The 17113-nt window shown below is 40.7% G+C and overlaps 1 protein-coding gene across 10 annotated transcripts in view; it reads right to left on the bottom strand.

Annotated features, from left to right (window-relative positions):
• The window catches only part of ctnnd2b (catenin (cadherin-associated protein), delta 2b), an 88407-nt gene that overhangs the window by 55208 nt on the left and 16086 nt on the right, over nt 1-17113 (bottom strand). For 9 of the 10 annotated variants that reach the window (XM_057333860.1, XM_057333861.1, XM_057333862.1 and 6 more), the window contains exons 2-3: nt 15572-15699; nt 6796-6908 (exon numbers count right to left, since the gene is read on the bottom strand). In XM_057333860.1, coding sequence (XP_057189843.1) covers nt 6796-6908; nt 15572-15694 — 236 coding nt within the window. In that variant the 5' untranslated portion in view covers nt 15695-15699. Of the gene's footprint in view, nt 1-6795; nt 6909-8468; nt 8672-15571; nt 15700-17113 lie in introns of those variants that run through there. The other variant, XM_057333867.1, reaches the window with a different exon arrangement.

Here is a 17113-nt window from a genome sequence, read left to right as displayed (position 1 = left end):
TCGCGGTGCTCTTTTGTCCTGTTCGCGATCACGGGTCTCAAATGCTAACAGGTACGATCATATATCATTAAACGCAATACAACTGTATAGGCTATACAAACTATACGCAAAGCCTTGCCATCATATCCGGGAAATAAGTCAGTAAATTTGAGTAAAATCATCCCGTGCGAATGCGTCACATGAAATACTGATGTGGGGAGGTCATTTATAAATCACAGGAGGTCTCCAGATAATACTAATACCGTGCGAAAACTGTGAATGGTGCTAATGTGTAACCTAACGTTACGTCTCTAACCAAATTCACAGAAGGCTCCAACTACGCAAACTGCTATCCAATCAAAGCGGTGGGAGTTTACTTCAATGCAGCACGCCCATTAAAACCGAGCGTTTGTAGAGCTGGCCTCAAAACCTGGGTAGAAAATAACCTATTACTTATTGATTTTGATGTTTTTGAATGTAAAAATCACGCGAACGTCATAAGTAGACCTCATACAACAGTATAAAACAATAAACAAGCTCAGTTCATCACACCTTTAATGTACGGGGGAGACACACAGTGTGAGTCAGCCAAGAGCGGCAGACACCCTTAATATGCTTAAAATCCTGTAAGGGTAGATGATTGTCTGTGTACAGACACCCCACGTGCACACAGATGTGATGGTTTTTACTGATTACCCTATTATTACCCTAACATACTGTAGGTTCAACATGAGGCGAGAGATATTTCCTGCAGTCAAGCTTCCAAATTTCGCAATATCCTGATTTAGAGTCAATTATCAATCAAACACTATTTTTAGTGTAATAGTGTAAACACTAATACACTATTATATATACATTAATCAATACTCAACTAGCCAATAAATCTCAAAAACATCTCTTAATATAGTACAAATAATTTCTCAGTTCAGTGGATAAATAATGGTTTCAATCAAACCCTAAACAGACTTTCTGAGTTATCTTTCACACAGGCATTTGATACCAAATATGCATTATACAGTAAAAGTTTTATCAGTAGGCTATGTGTGTTTCTGGTAAATCAAACCTGTGACTACTAGACGGTATTTAATGATGTGGTTTAGCATGATAACTGATTTGCACAATATTGTTTTGAGCAATTTAAAATACAGTGAATAATTCTACATAACATATTAGCGTAATTGTTTACATTTCTCTGAAATAACAGAAGGTAACTTTCTATAAATAAGTTAAATTCAGAATGCTCTAACGCAACCCTTGCTTCTGGAGAGCAACTGTAAACAAAACCTATGATGTGTCCTTTAAGTATGCTAATATCTTTTTTAATGCAGTCAAAAAATGTTAAGCTCCATGGCGCCAGTTGCATATGAAAATGTTGCTATTGATGACAGTTAAAATGCATATATAGAAATGCTGATTCATTTCATTCATTGTGGCCATTCCAGTCCATTGTCTGTTGAATTTCAACCAAATCAAACCTCAGGAGTGACAAAGTCATCCAGCAGCAATGTTAAAGACTGACAGCAGGATCAGACAAAATCCAGGTTATCACGTAAACAAAATTGTAGCGAGGAAGGCGGGACGAGAGCCGTGGGGCAGGAAGGCGGGGCCGGTGGCGTGAGTGATAATGAGTATCAGCTGTACGCGCACTGGTCCCGCATGCCTCACGGAGGAGATCGGGAGCATAAGAGGACGAGCGACAGGACTGCTGACGAGAGAGGACCGGGCCCAGATCATGTAATGTTTGCTTTATGTTTGTGTGTCGGCCATTTTACTTCCGTGTTATTGTTTATTTATTTTATTAAAGTTTGTTAAATGTTCGCCGGTTCCCGCCTCCTTCCTTCCCTTTTATTGAGCTTGCTACAAAAATATTTTGAATTTTTCCTAATCACATGCACAAATATTACTGTTGTATTGTTTAAAAGTGGTCAGTGGTCTGCAACTGCAGACCAATCTCAACTCTCTGCCAATCTCTCACAGCACGACCTTCTGGACAGTCAGCAATCCGGCTTCAAGAAAGGACATTCTACGGAGACCGCTCTCCTGTCTGTGGGTCCAATTATGAAGGCACATGGGTTCTCATACCATTTTTATGCAGATGATACGCTGCTTCATTTCTCCTTTCAGCCAGATCACCCCACCATCTCTGCCCGTGTCTCTGCCTGCCTTCTGGACATCTCTTCTTGGATGAAAGAGCATCACCTACAACTCAACCTCTTCAAGACAGAACTCCTGGTTATACCAGCCCACCCATCAATTGAACACCACCTTATAATTCAGCTCGGATCCTCAACTATAACACCCACCAAGTCTGTGAGGAACCTGGGGGTGATGTTAGACGACCAGCTGAAATTCACCTCCCACATCGCAGCAACCTCTTCCACTTGCAGGTATGTCCTCTACAACATCAGGAAAATCAGGCCGTTCCTGTCGGAGCATGCCTCTCAGCTGCTAGTCCAAGCTCTGGTCATATCAAGACTGGATTACTGCAATTCTCTAATGGCCGGCCTTCCAACCAATGCAGTCAAGCCCTTGCAAATGATCCAGAATGCAGCTGCACATCTAGTTTTCAATCAGCCTAAAAGAACCCATGAAACACCCCTCCTGATTTCACTTCACTGGATGCCAGTTGCCGCCTGCATCAAGCTTAAATCGCTGACACTGGCCTTCAGAACGCTAATGGCAAATTAGCCCCTTTACCTTAACTCACTGCTCCAGGTCTACATCCCCAACCGTCATCTTCGGTCTGAAAATGAGCGACGCCTGGTTGTTCCATCACGAGGCACCAAATCGCATTCAAAAGCCTTTACTCATTCGGTTCCCCTGTGGTGGAATGAACTGCCAGCCTCCACCCGAACTGCAGCATCCTTCACGACTTTCAAAAAACAACTCAAAACATACCGTCTTGTGTCTAAAAAAATAAAATGATATAAAAAATGTAGTCTCTCCTTTGCTTACTCCAGCTTTAAACCTCCTAGTAGCATGGCCTTGTAAACTAACGGTACTGTTTAACGTCTTGACAAAATGTTTATATGCTCTCCTGCTCTCCTACTTGGATAAAAGCGTCTGCCAAATTAATAAATGTAAATGTAAATATGAACTTGTTTGCTTTGCAGTATTTGAGGTCTGAAAAATACAGAGCATCTTTTCTGTTATTTTGACCTGTTTCTCCAGTTTTAATTTTGTTAGTAGCTCACAGAATGAAAAACTGATCTTGAAATGGTCTCTTAATTTTTTCCGCAGCTGTAGATTTGGTATCAATGTGTGCCTTTGAGGTACTAATATGCACTCTTTCGTACAAAAATGTTCTTCTGATGTACTAACATGCACTCCTTAGTTGCAAATGTGTACTTTTTGAAAGGGGGCCGCCCCAGTGATAGCTTGGGTACTTTTTTGACCATTTTTCTGACCATCACATGTGAACTTGTAACCACACTCTACCACTTAAGCTAGAGGAATGTATTAAGCCAACTTTAACCAACTTTAGCCAAAATTAAAAATATCATGCATGCATTATGAATAGAATACTAATAACTGCAGTCTCCAGCTTCCAAAGCTACAGGCTGCAGTTTTACTACAACAAGATTAGAGAGTAAGAACTGTCAGATACATTGTCTTCTCAATACAACTTATTTACAGCACATGCCAGCAGAGTATTATCTGTCCTCCAGGCACACATTTGTAGATGCAGTCTCAGAGCCAGTGCAGTCCAGGCTCACAGGAGACTGCTGGACTAATCTGGCAGGAAACCAGTCAAACAGCTTTGGCTTAATGCTCCCTCGCTGTGCTCGACAGACAGCGTTTAGCGAGACAACTCTACACTACAGGATAGGGCTCATCAGCGAACATCTAGTACAGAGTCAAAAGGCTCATTCGGAGCAGCAGATGTTTGGTGCTGTGCCGAGGTTTGGTCCTCCTAGAGACAATAAGACAACTTCGCTTCGCTTTCTACAAGACGTAACAGTGCAGACAGAGGCATTTTACACATGAGCTAAGTACAGAATTGTTTTTTGCAGAGTACCGAGCAGTAAGCTTAAGAACTAGGCCAGCATTTGTACGTTTCAAAATGGAGAAGCGTTTGAAAAGACGCACGTTTCATTAAACAAGTGGGTCACTGGCTGAAAGTGCTTTCTTTGGCCCATGGTGTTTCTCTGGATACTGTGATTTTCAGTTTACTGCCTCACAAAAGAAATTGTACACGTATTGTTCTGCAATTGAAATTGAACACCAGGAAAGTAACACTGCCGTCAAATGAATGTGTCTGTTGAACAGCAGAAACAACAATGAAAGTGCGCAAAGTAAAATATCAAGATCTATTTAAAACCTGATTAGATATAATGTTGTTTCATGAGCAGCCTGTTTGGCTCTAAGCCGTATTTTTGTCAGAGGAGCGATCTGACCTGGAAATACTTTTTAAAGCCACCCTGCTGAAAAGACCAACATAACTAATCTCCAGCATATGTTGTTGTTTGGCTACTGATATCCAGCCTGGGATGCCAAAGTGCCTGCAAGGGGGTTCAGGGTGATGATGATTTACCAGATTCTCTAGTTGCACTTGTTCAACAGCAAGGCAAGCATTAAACCAGCATTAACTAGTTTAGACCAGCCTGAACAGCGTGGAAAACATTGCCGGTCTTTTTAGGGTGTTAAAGGTCCAATGTGTCATTTTTTGGACAGAAATGCATAATATACATAATTATGTGTTCAGAGGTGTATAAAGACCTTACATAATGAAGCGTTAAGTTTTTATTACCTTGGAGCGAGCTATTTCTATCTACATACACCGCAGGTCCCCTTACATGGAATTCACCATGTTGTTTCTACAGTAGCCCTAAACGGACAAACTGCTCTACAGTGCGTGACGACATCTTAGTCCAGTGTCAGCCTCCATAGTGCTTTGAAAGGGGAGGGGTGGAGTGAGCCGTTGGTTGCAATTCACAACCTCATCACTAGATGCCGCTAAATTTGATACACTGGCTCTTTCAACACAACCAACAATAAGACAGTCAGCATATGAAAACTAGTACAATGAAGAATATTAGCATGGGGTCATCTGTCACTAATGGAATTTGATGGTTTTGCCCTGAACTTTACAACCGCAAATCACAGCTACTAACTATGTGGCTGCATACAACACATACTGTAGGCCTAACTGTGATCCTAAAAGCCTCATTGCAAAACCACATGATGTCCTGATCTATACTGTATTGTCTCTTATTAAATGCCTCTTACTCTGCTCTATGTGACTTCGCAGTTCTCTTCCAATGTGGGAAAGAGGTGACAAAAGTGCCACAAAGCAGACAAGTGAAAATAGGCTACAACCCCAGAAGCAAAGGCTGCCTGTAATTCTCCCCTTTATGAAGTGAATATGCTGTATAGTATCAAAAATGTGAATAATTAGCTTAATGCTCTAAACAGTGTGACCCAAAGGACTTAGAAATTTCTAACACAGAAGTATGTTGATAATATTTTTGTGGTACCAGTGAAACCAGGGATATTTTCTCATTTTCATATAAATTCATTCGGGGGGCTTATGTCACGGACCCAGTGGCCCCGGTGCAATTGCTCCTTCCACTCTGCCAACTGATACAAATGCATATCTTTAAACTTGATATCAGCATGTACGACAGAATCTCTTTAATGAAGCAAGTGGCGTGGGAGTCTCATCGACTGAACAGATAAAGGAAATTTGATTTATTGAGTTTTCAGGCTTGGTGAATAAGCACACAAATATCCTCAGCAACAAAGACAGCACAATACACGGGTCTATTTAATGCAATTCAAATATTCACTGTACACGCTGATCACAAACCCTTATCAGCTCCTGAAAGGTCTTCTTTTATAAATTTTTCTTTAAAATGTCATTTATTTAGTTTATAGAGATAATCTAGTTACGCTCTGTAAAGCAGTTTGTCAGTTTAGGGCTACTGTAGAAACAACACGGCGAATTCCATGTACCCATGATGTATGTAGATAGAAATAGCTCATTCTAAGATAATAAAAACATAACGCTTCATTATGTAAGGTCTTTATACATAGTTATGTATATTATATTGCATTTCTGTTAATAGATCCTCCAAAAATTACACACTGGACCTTTAAACACAAATAATTAATTTATATTAAAATGCTGTCATGTTATCTTATTATACGGGATACAAAATACGTTGCAGCTCCCAAAAGCACATCCATCCATCATTAAAGTAATCCAAATGGCTCCAAATGGAGTCTTAGAAAGCAAAACAATGCATTTGTGAGAGAAAACCCATATTTTGAGCTCATTTGGCCATCAATACATTGTGTAAACAATCAAGTTATGAGTTCAAATATGGTGGCATGTTAATGTCTCAATGTCATCGATGACAGCCAAATTTGAATTTGGAGCGCTAAATGTTGGATTCCATATAAGAAGATAAAATGATTTGTTTGTGTTCAACTGAAGAAAGTCATACGGCAAGTAAGTTATGAGAGAATGTCGATTTGCGTGAACTATTCCTTTAAAATCTTAACCCTGTGTTTACTCAGCACAAGTGAAAGACTTTAGAGAGCGTTTAAAATAGCACTTCGATCTCAGCGTCTTTAATCTGATTCTGGTCATCCTAAAATGTAAAAATGATACCTTTTAAAGAGGACACCAGGAGGAGACACAGGATTCTAAAGTCACTTTAAATGACGTACAATATGACGCCTGAAAGCTTTTGCAAGTTGGATGGTGAGGTGTTAAGAGGAGGTGGTGGGGTGTGATAGATGGATGGCTTTAACGGATTTGACATGCGATGGGGTGTGATGGCTAGAGTAACTGAAAGGTATCAGTCCTACCTGATGCTGCTCATGCTTCCGGTTTCAGAACCCAGCTTGCATCTCTCTAGCTGGGTGGCAACAATCTGCCTCTCAGCCTCCAACTCCCGCGTCAGTCGCTCGAACTGCAGCTCCTGCACACATAAAGCAGTCGGAATGTATATGTGAATCCCACAAAGAATTATGGGATTGATTCTGTCTATAGCATGCATCACACAAGCACTTACTGTACATGCGCCAGTAACTGTCAAACTGTCATAGAGTGTTTGTGTGTGTGTGTGTGTGTGCGTGCGTGCGTGCGTGCGTGCGTGCGTGCGTGCGTGCGTGCGTGTGTGCGTGTGTGTGTGTGTGTGAGAGAGAGAGTGAGAGAGTAGACGAAACGACCAAGAGGTTACGCTTTTATTTAGGTATCAACTTCATCTCAAATTTTTATTTTTCAAATCTGTCGGAGGAATAAATCTAGACAAAAATGAAACATTTTCTGACATAGAGCTATAAAATTTATGTGGATGACATACGTATTGCATAATTTGAAAATTTGTATCGAGCAAATATGAGCACAATGTGAGACTAGAGAATTTTTTTTAACGTCTTTCTACGTTTTACATCTCAACTTCCTCTCCTCTGAATCCCACTAGTGTCTAGGAGAAACAATTGATATATTTAATTATTATGATTATTTGTATTTCATATGAACAGAAGCTATGTGGTCACTCTTTCGGTAGCAGTGTCTGTAAAAATGTTTAAGAGCATTCCAATCCATATAAAAAAAATGTAATAAAACACATAAATGATAACTTAAGAGATGAGCAAGCTTTGATAAGACATAAAGAATTAATTGGCTTCAAAAAGTACCAAATTAAACACTCCATTCTCTGCATTCACACTGCACAGTTTCTGCAGAAATCACAGACAGTATTCTGAACTCGCACAACTCTCTCGCTCTGCACTTAATTAGATATACACCGGCGAACATTTAATGACAAACTTGTCGATGTTAAATCAGAGACAAAATCCCAGCGCTCCTCTTTAAAGTAATCACTGTGAAAATCCAGTCACACACACTATGCGTCTGCCCGGGGACGATGCTTGATGCAACGTCCCCAGTTTTTGAGGAGTCTGGGATGTGTTCGCTCAGCCACAAGGTCAAAGACCATCCCTGGAGGAGTTAAACCCAAGAGCGCTCCGGAACGCATCACCTGCTATTTTGGGCATGGACCCAGATGAAGGAAACAAAAATGCTCATTCAGTGTTGAAGTGAGCTCTATAGACTGTGGCGACATGCAGCCGGCGTAACTAAAGAGGTTCTAACTGCGGCTTTCAAACACTTTTCACAAAACGTTATGCAAAGTCTCAATTCAAGACATTTTTATAGAAGAGAATTTTTGGCTACATTCTGGAACTGTGAACGGTAGCCAGTGCAAACCAAAGTGTGAGCACACTCACTTTAGACTGTGACCTTGTTGCACTTGCAGTGCAAACAGTCATAACCTTTAACCTCCCTTAATTTATGTTTATTTAAAAAATACTTAAGTTCATATCTGACGTACAAACCGAGACCAACAACATTTTTTATTTGATTAAAACATAAATTCTCCAAAATCTACTTCTCCAAAACAGAATGAATTCTTTCAACAATAAACCACCTGTTGCTTTCGAAAAAATTAAAAAGCAAAGAAAAAGAGCGCTCTTACCGTCACATGTACCATACTCCAGAATCTGCCTCTGCGGAGAACAAGCCGTGTTTCTTCTGTCGCATCAATATTCCACTACACTGCGTTCATCTCCGTTCATCGAGAGTAAAGTCATTAGAGAAACTACTAGACTGCTAGTGACTGCCTTCCAGCAGAAAAAGTGGAGTGCAGCCAGGCACAAAGGTCGTCATGGCAACAGCGAATTTCGAACCCCTTTGGCATTATGTATGCAACATTGCATCACAAAGGGTCCCTCCCACCAGCCAGCCAGCCAAATACCACTGCCCCCCAGTCACTCTTCCGTCTCCTCCTAAACTCTTCCCTTTCTGACACCATCTGTGTCCCGCTCTGAAGAGGAGGGGGGGGAGCTGTGGGGACTTTTTGAAAGGCTTGCGGAATGGCACAGAAAGAGGTGTTTATTGCTGGTCCAGGCAGCAAAAAAGCACCGTTCCACTGAGCCATGCTAAGCATTGTGCTTTCTCTAGGGATCCCAACAAGGCTGTTCTGCTTCAGTAGCCTGTGATGGACAGACTCCCTGAGCAGAGAGCAGCAGCCTCCACTTTCCACTTGTCACAAAAGTCGGTTAAATATAGCACTCCGTGCAGACGGAAAAGGTCTACGGCTCTGGCTGAAGAGGACAGATGCATCACACGGACCAAACATTTTTAACAGCATTCTCTTAACACAATACTGCAATCAAAGGGATTGTTTAAATCCAATAAATCAGCAATTTTATTTGTGAAATTCTCATAAGAGGACAATAGAGGATACGGAACAGATGCAGTATATCTCCCCATTAAAGGACAGCTCAACAATAGGAAAAATTTCTTAATATTTTTTTTGTTCTGTTGAACACAAAAGAGGATATTTTTATGCATTTAGGACAGCAAACAGTTCTGGGGCAGTTTTGACTACCATTGTAAGTTTTCCTACTATGGTAGTCAATGGGGTCCAGAACTGTTTGGTTAAAAGCATTCTTCCAAATATCTTTCTCTGTGTTCAACCAAACAGATAATTTGATACAGGTTTGGAATAATTAGAAAGAGTTTTCATTTTTAGGTGAACTATCCCTTTAACTTACATAATAACTCTCGAAACAACCATTAAACCTGCGTTTAAAAAATAAACAGCCAAGGGACAGAGAAATTGATTTTGTTGCTTCGAGAGCAGAATGTGGTCTTTTGGCCTAAATGTCTAATTGCACCCTGTGGACAAAGACTGACATTTAAGGCTCTTCATTGGTCTGTTTGATTGCAAAATGCCACCGGGGGTTCATCTCACGAGTTCCTTTAAGGTTTAACCTAATTTCTAAAACTCTCACAGAACTTAATGAGTTTATACCCACTACACATCCTGACCACACCAGCAGAATATCACAGAAAGCACATAATTGTGTTCAGACAGATATGATGAAAATAAAGAGCTTTATATGAGAAGGTGCAGCGAATTCCTTAAGAGAAAATGAAACATATCCTTTGTCGCAAAAACAAGGCCAATCGGAATATACCTCAGAAAAATCTTCAAAAAAAACTCTTTATTGCTGATAATTTGTTCATTTGAAGAAGGAGACGCCGAACATTTTTGGAACGCAGCTATACATAATTAAAAGGTTTAATATGTGACATTAATTATTCTGTGACCAAAGGAATAAGCGTTCTTACTTCTGGCTAAAGCAAATCACTGCCCTATCAGACTGAGATATAATGAGCTGATTAACATTCTTGCGCTAAAACAGAAAAAGCTGAGGAAGAATTAAATGGAGAAATAATATTTGACCTTGGCTTAACCAGCACTTGAAAGGTATCTACGAATTCTGTTGGAATTTTCTCTAAAAGGACCTTGCAATGCTTATAATTAACCTTCGTATAACAATGCCAATACTACTTAGTGGTCATTTCTTTTTCAATAGTGGCTACAAACTATTTTTAATTAACACCAAATTAAAAGAACTGAAGAGAAAAGCCATTGAAGTGCCTTTGAAATGTGCAGTTCCCTTTCAAGTCGGTCATTCTACATTGCGTATAGCTTACGCTATGGGGTGTTCCCCCTCCTTCCTCAAATACTGAAGCTTGATTGCATCACGCCGGTAAATTTTACCGGCCAACGACGTTCGAGCGCCAAGCTATGGGCGGAGCCACCACTATATAGGTCTGCGCCGAGCGGCATTGACTCAGATTCTTTCTCCTTCACGAAGCAAGCATCAACTAAAGATTACAGATTACTTCTCGCCGTTGACGACGCTAACAAGAGGACGCCGTTTACAAGTTCCCCTTTGGCGATCCGGCAAGAGGATTGGATGTCTTTCAAGGAGTGCGACGCATGCGGGGTCCTATGGAGCTTTCGGACGTGCATGCAGCGTGTGTCTTCTGTCTGGGCCGAGCCCACGTAGAAGCCGCGCTTAACGGGTCTGACTGCCCCTTCTGCTAGCAGATGCCAATCAAGGCCCTCCGTGCTAAGATCTCTGTGATCCTCAACTGCACACCTAACCCAGTGGGTCCCCCCTCTGTCACCGCCGAGCTGCGGGAGGAAAGGCCGGTGCAGCCACATGCTGTGGGCCCTCTGTCCCACATGCTCATCATTTAAGAGGACCGCCGGTATCCTTCGCGGAGCCCAGCCTCCGCCCCGTGGAGGATGCGTGGGATCTGGTGTCGTTTGGGGCTGCGGCTGGAGACGGCAACGACAGTGACGAAGTGATGTCATCTGCAGCCTCTGGATCGTATGATTGGTAGTCCCGCTGCACAGAAACACTTGAGTCTTCTGCCCCGGTCGAAGAAGAGCTGATGAGGATCCTCACCGAAGCTGTTCAAGACTTGGGGCTTGAATGGTCGTCCCCTGAACAACCAGCCAAGTACAGGCTGGACACGTGTTTTCTGCAGTCGCGTCGCCAGGCTGCCCCACCCCAGAGACCCAATCGAGATGCAATCAAGCTTCAGTATTTGAGGAAGGAGGGGGAACCCCCATAGCGTAAGCTATACGCAATGTCTCGTTCCCTCCTTTCAGGGAACCGAGGTTACATACGTAACCGAGACGTTTTGTTCCATTGAAACAGGAAGTTAGGGTGGGACATAATGACCTTTTCACAAGCCTGTGATGACGCATTCAACGGTTATCAGCATCGTAAATCCTCCAAAGTTGTTTATATATATATATATTTTTTTTAATGTATGCACGTTTGTAACACTACACTTTGTATTAGATTACCCTTGCATCAAATTACAAAAAAATTGTTAACGCTAATATGAGGGTGTTTCTACTTACACAGCGTCTATGGAAGTCACTGTAAATTTGACATCATTCTCTCTTTTGACTGCTGTCATCAGACTCTCTATTTTATAAATTTTTGTTGAAAGTAGTGAAAACACTATCGTTGAGTTTTTCTTTTGCTATTTGAGCAAATGAGAATGCAAAAAATTTATTTGTGGTAGTCTCCCATTCACCGCTATAGAAGTTTACCCAACTATGACGACTTCTGCGGCTGAGAAACCTGGAAACGTGAAAAAGGTCTATAGACTATATGCAGGCAGGGTGAAGATGTACGTCCTTGAAAATCTCAGCATGCGTGCTAAGCCACTTCCACTTCCACTGGCTGAGACAAATACGTGTAAACGATCATGCATAGAGTCTACTGACAGTTTCAGCGGACGCACGCACCTGGCCTGAAGTTAACTTCCGGTCTGATGTGTTTGGTTAAAAAATAACAATTTATTTTATATTTAATTTATATTCATATTAATTTATATTCATATTTTATTGTATATTAATTGTATTGAATTCAATTAAAACTACTCAACAGTTAATGATTCTTACTTGCATATAGATTTGTGCGGTCTTAGTCAACTCATACCACGAACTGACGTAGATTTGTGGGGGTGTGGTTACACGAGGTGTTTCAGGCGGGTCTGAGTGAGCATTCGCTTTTAGATAGAATGCAACTTTTTTTCCCACACTTAAATGTTTGCAATTTTACGCGTCTAATACATGCATGGGCAACTTATAACACGCCAAAGACACATAAAAACATGTTTTCGCGCCATATGACCCCTTTAAGTCTGGGACATATAAAAGGGCTGAAACCGTCTATATGGTTTATAAAATCACAGACTGGATTCTGATGACAAGCTGAAGTGCAAGATATGACATCATCAAAACCGTTGATCCGTATTGGCGGACATCTTTAAGTTTTGAATGCTTACATCATCAGCACATTGGTTTACAGATATTCTTAAAGTTTACATATATCAGACTAAAAGCCAAAATTCCATTTTGATTTCATTGGGACTTTAAAGTCAGATTTCCTCAAAGCAAATATAACATAGAACTCAAAAATTACTGTGAGACGCACACACTGCACAAAGAAGATAAGATAAAGGTTTTTATAAAGAGTAGAAGAAACCACATTCAACAACTTCATAAAAGGCCCCTGCGGATAGTCATCACAAAGTCTCGTGTACTGCTGATGTAGCATGTTGGACCTATTTCTTAACATACTGTACAGTGCAAACATTATATACTGCTATATTCAATGTGTAATGTGCTGTCGCTTGCGCACTGACCCTCATATGTGATTCTATTTAGCACAAGTGATACAGGGAGAGAGTCGTTCACAGGAGAGACTGTTCTGCTGGCACGTGCAACCTTGAAAACTGCACACAAAGCGGGCATACAAGAGACGTGTACATTCTGAGGTGAGAGGAGTTTTCAAAGCTACATGTTACAAAGCTGCTTTTGTCATCGTAATCTATGTAGGTTTTAAATCTTTCATACACAGTTTTCTGTGAATTTTGCCTCATGACCTCTGTAAAAACTCCTTTTAGTATTATGACTCTAAATGGGAGATCGCCATCTAGTGGAGGACACAGATTTGTCATAAAAAATTGTCAAAAAGATTTATCATAATAAATGCAAATAGACAATAAGACAAGCTTATAAAGAGTTATTTGTCTGTGTATATTCTGAACATATATCATGCCAGCAGCACTTGTTTACAATAACATGAATCACACATATCTAAATAAGAATTGTCACGGTTCTCAGGGGGAAAGAACCCAGATGCAGGCAGCGAGGATGAAGGGGTTAACAAAACAGATTTTAATAGTACAAAACAAAGAAACAAAACAAAGACCCACGATGGGGATGACAGATTAACAGAATAACAGGATAAACAGGACAAAGACTAACTGACACTAAACTAAGATAACCACACTTGACAAACTAAACTGGACACTTACTAGACTAACGAAAACAGCAGGAACGCGCAATAATAGCAGGCTAGGGAGGCAAACAAGAACAGGGGTACACTGAACGCAAGGACACCACACACAATGACCGAACACAGGACAATGAAACATGAGGGCATTTTATAGGGAAGACAAACGAAGGGTAATCAACGAGGGCAGGTGGGAAACATTAGACACGGCAGGGAAGCAATACATGAAACGAGAGGGGCGGGGCCAATGACAAGACACTGGAGAGAACGCATATTATTGTCAAAAGGACAATAATATGTTTCTCTCCACACATAACCAAAGGCTTTGTCATGACTCTGCCACAGGACCAAGAAAAACATGACTAAGTGAGGCAGAGCCATGACAAAGAATTATCTCACAAGTAACATTTTTACCATTAAATACAAGTGGAACGTCAGAATGACACTTTTTAGAGCAGGGCTGGTGCTTTTAGTGAGCGTCAACAAACTTCCACGAGACTTGAAATGATTTAAAATGACACAACAAAAAAATCAAGATATTTCTTAGTCTTTAGTAAACTTTATATCAAATATACATTTTCCTACTTATACCAAGCTCTAGGATGTTTAAATGAGTAGAAATTCAGGGCTTAAAATATTGTTGTGGAATATGGGGTTCACTTATTTATCCATTTACAGCCATATTATTACTGTTATTACATTATTACTACTTACTGTCATGTTTAACCCAAATTCAAAGTCGAGGGGGGGGTAGAACAGCACAAAGCACCAAAGTCCAAGAAAAATACAGAATCACAATATTACCATATTGTGACCTAGATATCAATAAAACATTGTATCGCCACATCCCTGCTGATTCCCACCCTTACTTGGGCGTGGCCTAATCTGCTCTCAGAGAAAAACAATGCACAGGAAGTCGGTCTTGTCCACCAGTAGCCTCCAGTAAAATGCTTGAAAAAAAGATGGCAGACAGTTTTTCTCGCTCTGATAGGAGAGCTATTAGACAGGCTCACAGCAGCCCATGGCTGTGGCCTACTTTAACACTCCCAGTGTAGATGTTCAACCCTGAGAGCATGTCGCTTTTTTCAGTCCTGTGGTTAAAAGTAAGGGGTGAGAGCTAAACATTAGCAGGAAGTGAGGGCCTTGTCACGATCCATTTCTATCTACACGTGGCCTTACGCTGACACAAAAATAGCCTCCAGCAAAACATATATGCACAATTGAGAAATACTGTCCATTATCACGTCACAGTTTGACACGTGCAATAATCCTGTAATGCGTTTCACAAACAACAGAATTTTCATGGCAGGAGGTCACAAGCAATTACCATCATATGTCAATATTGCTGACAGATCAGGCCAGGTAGTTCAGACACCAGTTGTATTACAGATACCCTCCAGCGGAGTGACCAGGTAGCGTAGAGACCCGATTGTGACAAGGCATGTCAAATATTACACGTTTCTTACATCACACAACCCCAAAACTAACATGCAATCCTCCTACTCATTCACAAAACCACATGACACTGAGGCACAACAGCCGTTAACCATCGGAAACCATTCAGCGCCATTTGTATCTGTGAATCCGAGACACAAAGCGCTAAATGGATAATGCAAAACCCACCAGACCTTGCTGCTCTTTAGACCAGATGGCATATGCATGTCATCTAAAAACCGGCACGTCTCGGTGTAATTACTGTTTACTGTATTTAAACATTTAGAGAGTTTCTAATTAAAGTGTTGCAAAATGGGAGGGAAGAAATGTTGCATATCATAGCGTTTGATGGAAATCGTACTGTGAAAATGAGTGACTTTCAGAGACACACTCTTGGATTTGTTTTAAAAGTTGAAGATCTGCGGATGTTCAGTAAACAAATGAAAGGTTCTGTTTTACCCACCTGTTCTTTTACAGAGGCCAGGATGGCAGAAGTGGTCTCTGTCTCGGACCCGTCTCCATTGGAGGCGTTCAGTACTGGGCTCAACATGCTGGAGTTCTCAGAGGGCTGGTCTGGTACTGGCATTACTTCTGCGGAACCAAGACAACAGAGTCAGAAAGTATGCATGATGACATCCACAAAGCTTTGACAGTTTTATGCTTCAGAGTAACGAGTTTAAACAGATCCTTTCCCATGACAGACTGTCAGTTAAATTGATTAAAAAATTGCGGTTCACCACTTTTCAGCTGTCACAATACCAGTCGGAGAGCTTTATCCACATTGTGATTGTTTGTCACGACGTAATGCTTGTTAGACACAATACTTAATTAACTGTCTCTCTCTCTTACTTTCTATGTCTTTGACCTACTTTGTTCCTTTCCTTCTCTTGAGGTTTGTAACTCCCAGACACTCTTGTCTTGTCATGCTTTGATTTGTCAACATCAGCTTCAGAAAAGACTTTGGGGTTTAAGTAACAAAGCTCTGCTACAATGCTTTGGTCCTTTTAGAAGCAACCCTAGCTTCTTCTCCAGTTTTCCCTCCCCAAAAACCACCGGCCAAATTTAAAGCCTCCCAGCAAAACAGTCTGCACGCGGCAGGAGCGGAGAGAAAATGGCTGCTCAGGTTCAGCACGAGCTCTAATACAGCATGCAGAGCCGTTTCACACAACCACAACAGTTAACATGCACAACTGCGAACACATCTGCTCTAGGTGGTACAGAGAATATACAAACAAAAATATCCCAACTGTACAATCTATGAAATAAACGCCAGTCCCTGGTACACCACAGGGTGAAACGGGAAAAAAACACTGACAAATGTTCAACTTAATACCAAAAGCTGTTTGAATGGTGACCCAACTTTTCTTTTCTGGGTCAAACTGATGTCTTATGGGTTAAGTGAGATCATGTAGAATAGACGAGAACCCGGCAGATGAACTAATGCTATTCCCAGCTGCTTGTGCATGTGAACTAAAATGGATTACACTTTTTTTGACCAATCTTATCATCCATCTGCATTTGATTGATACTGTCGTGATAGCATGTGAAATGACTCAAAGGTGTTTATTATACAACCTCTGTGTCCAGTTTTATGTCTAATGTGAAATACATGTTGAATTAATGAAATGCAGCGAGATTAAAGGTAATCAAGATTTTTTTTACTATATGGATGCATCAGTCTGATCACACTTGAATTCGTAACTATTTTACTAATTCGTATGAATTTGTACAATGTGAATCATATAAATAGAAAGCATGTTAGAAAAAACTAATACTGAAGCCTCTCCCCCAAAACCCCACCTCTAAATCTAGCGTCACTGGCGCAAAAGCAAATCATACTACAGTAAAAAGTACAAATAAGTTTGTATATGAATTAGCCACCTCGTAAAATAGTTACAAATTCCTGTGAGACTGTGTTGGATGAATAGAAGAATGACATTTAATTTGTTGTTCTTTATTTACACCAATACCGGTTTACACATTATAAACATTTATCTATATTAAT

Source organism: Triplophysa rosa, linkage group LG5 (genome assembly GCF_024868665.1).
Source record: "Triplophysa rosa linkage group LG5, Trosa_1v2, whole genome shotgun sequence".
Taxonomy (NCBI): Eukaryota; Metazoa; Chordata; class Actinopteri; order Cypriniformes; family Nemacheilidae; genus Triplophysa; species Triplophysa rosa.
The sequence above is the reverse complement of the archived record's forward strand: the minus strand, read 5'-3'. Positions and strand labels throughout refer to the sequence as shown.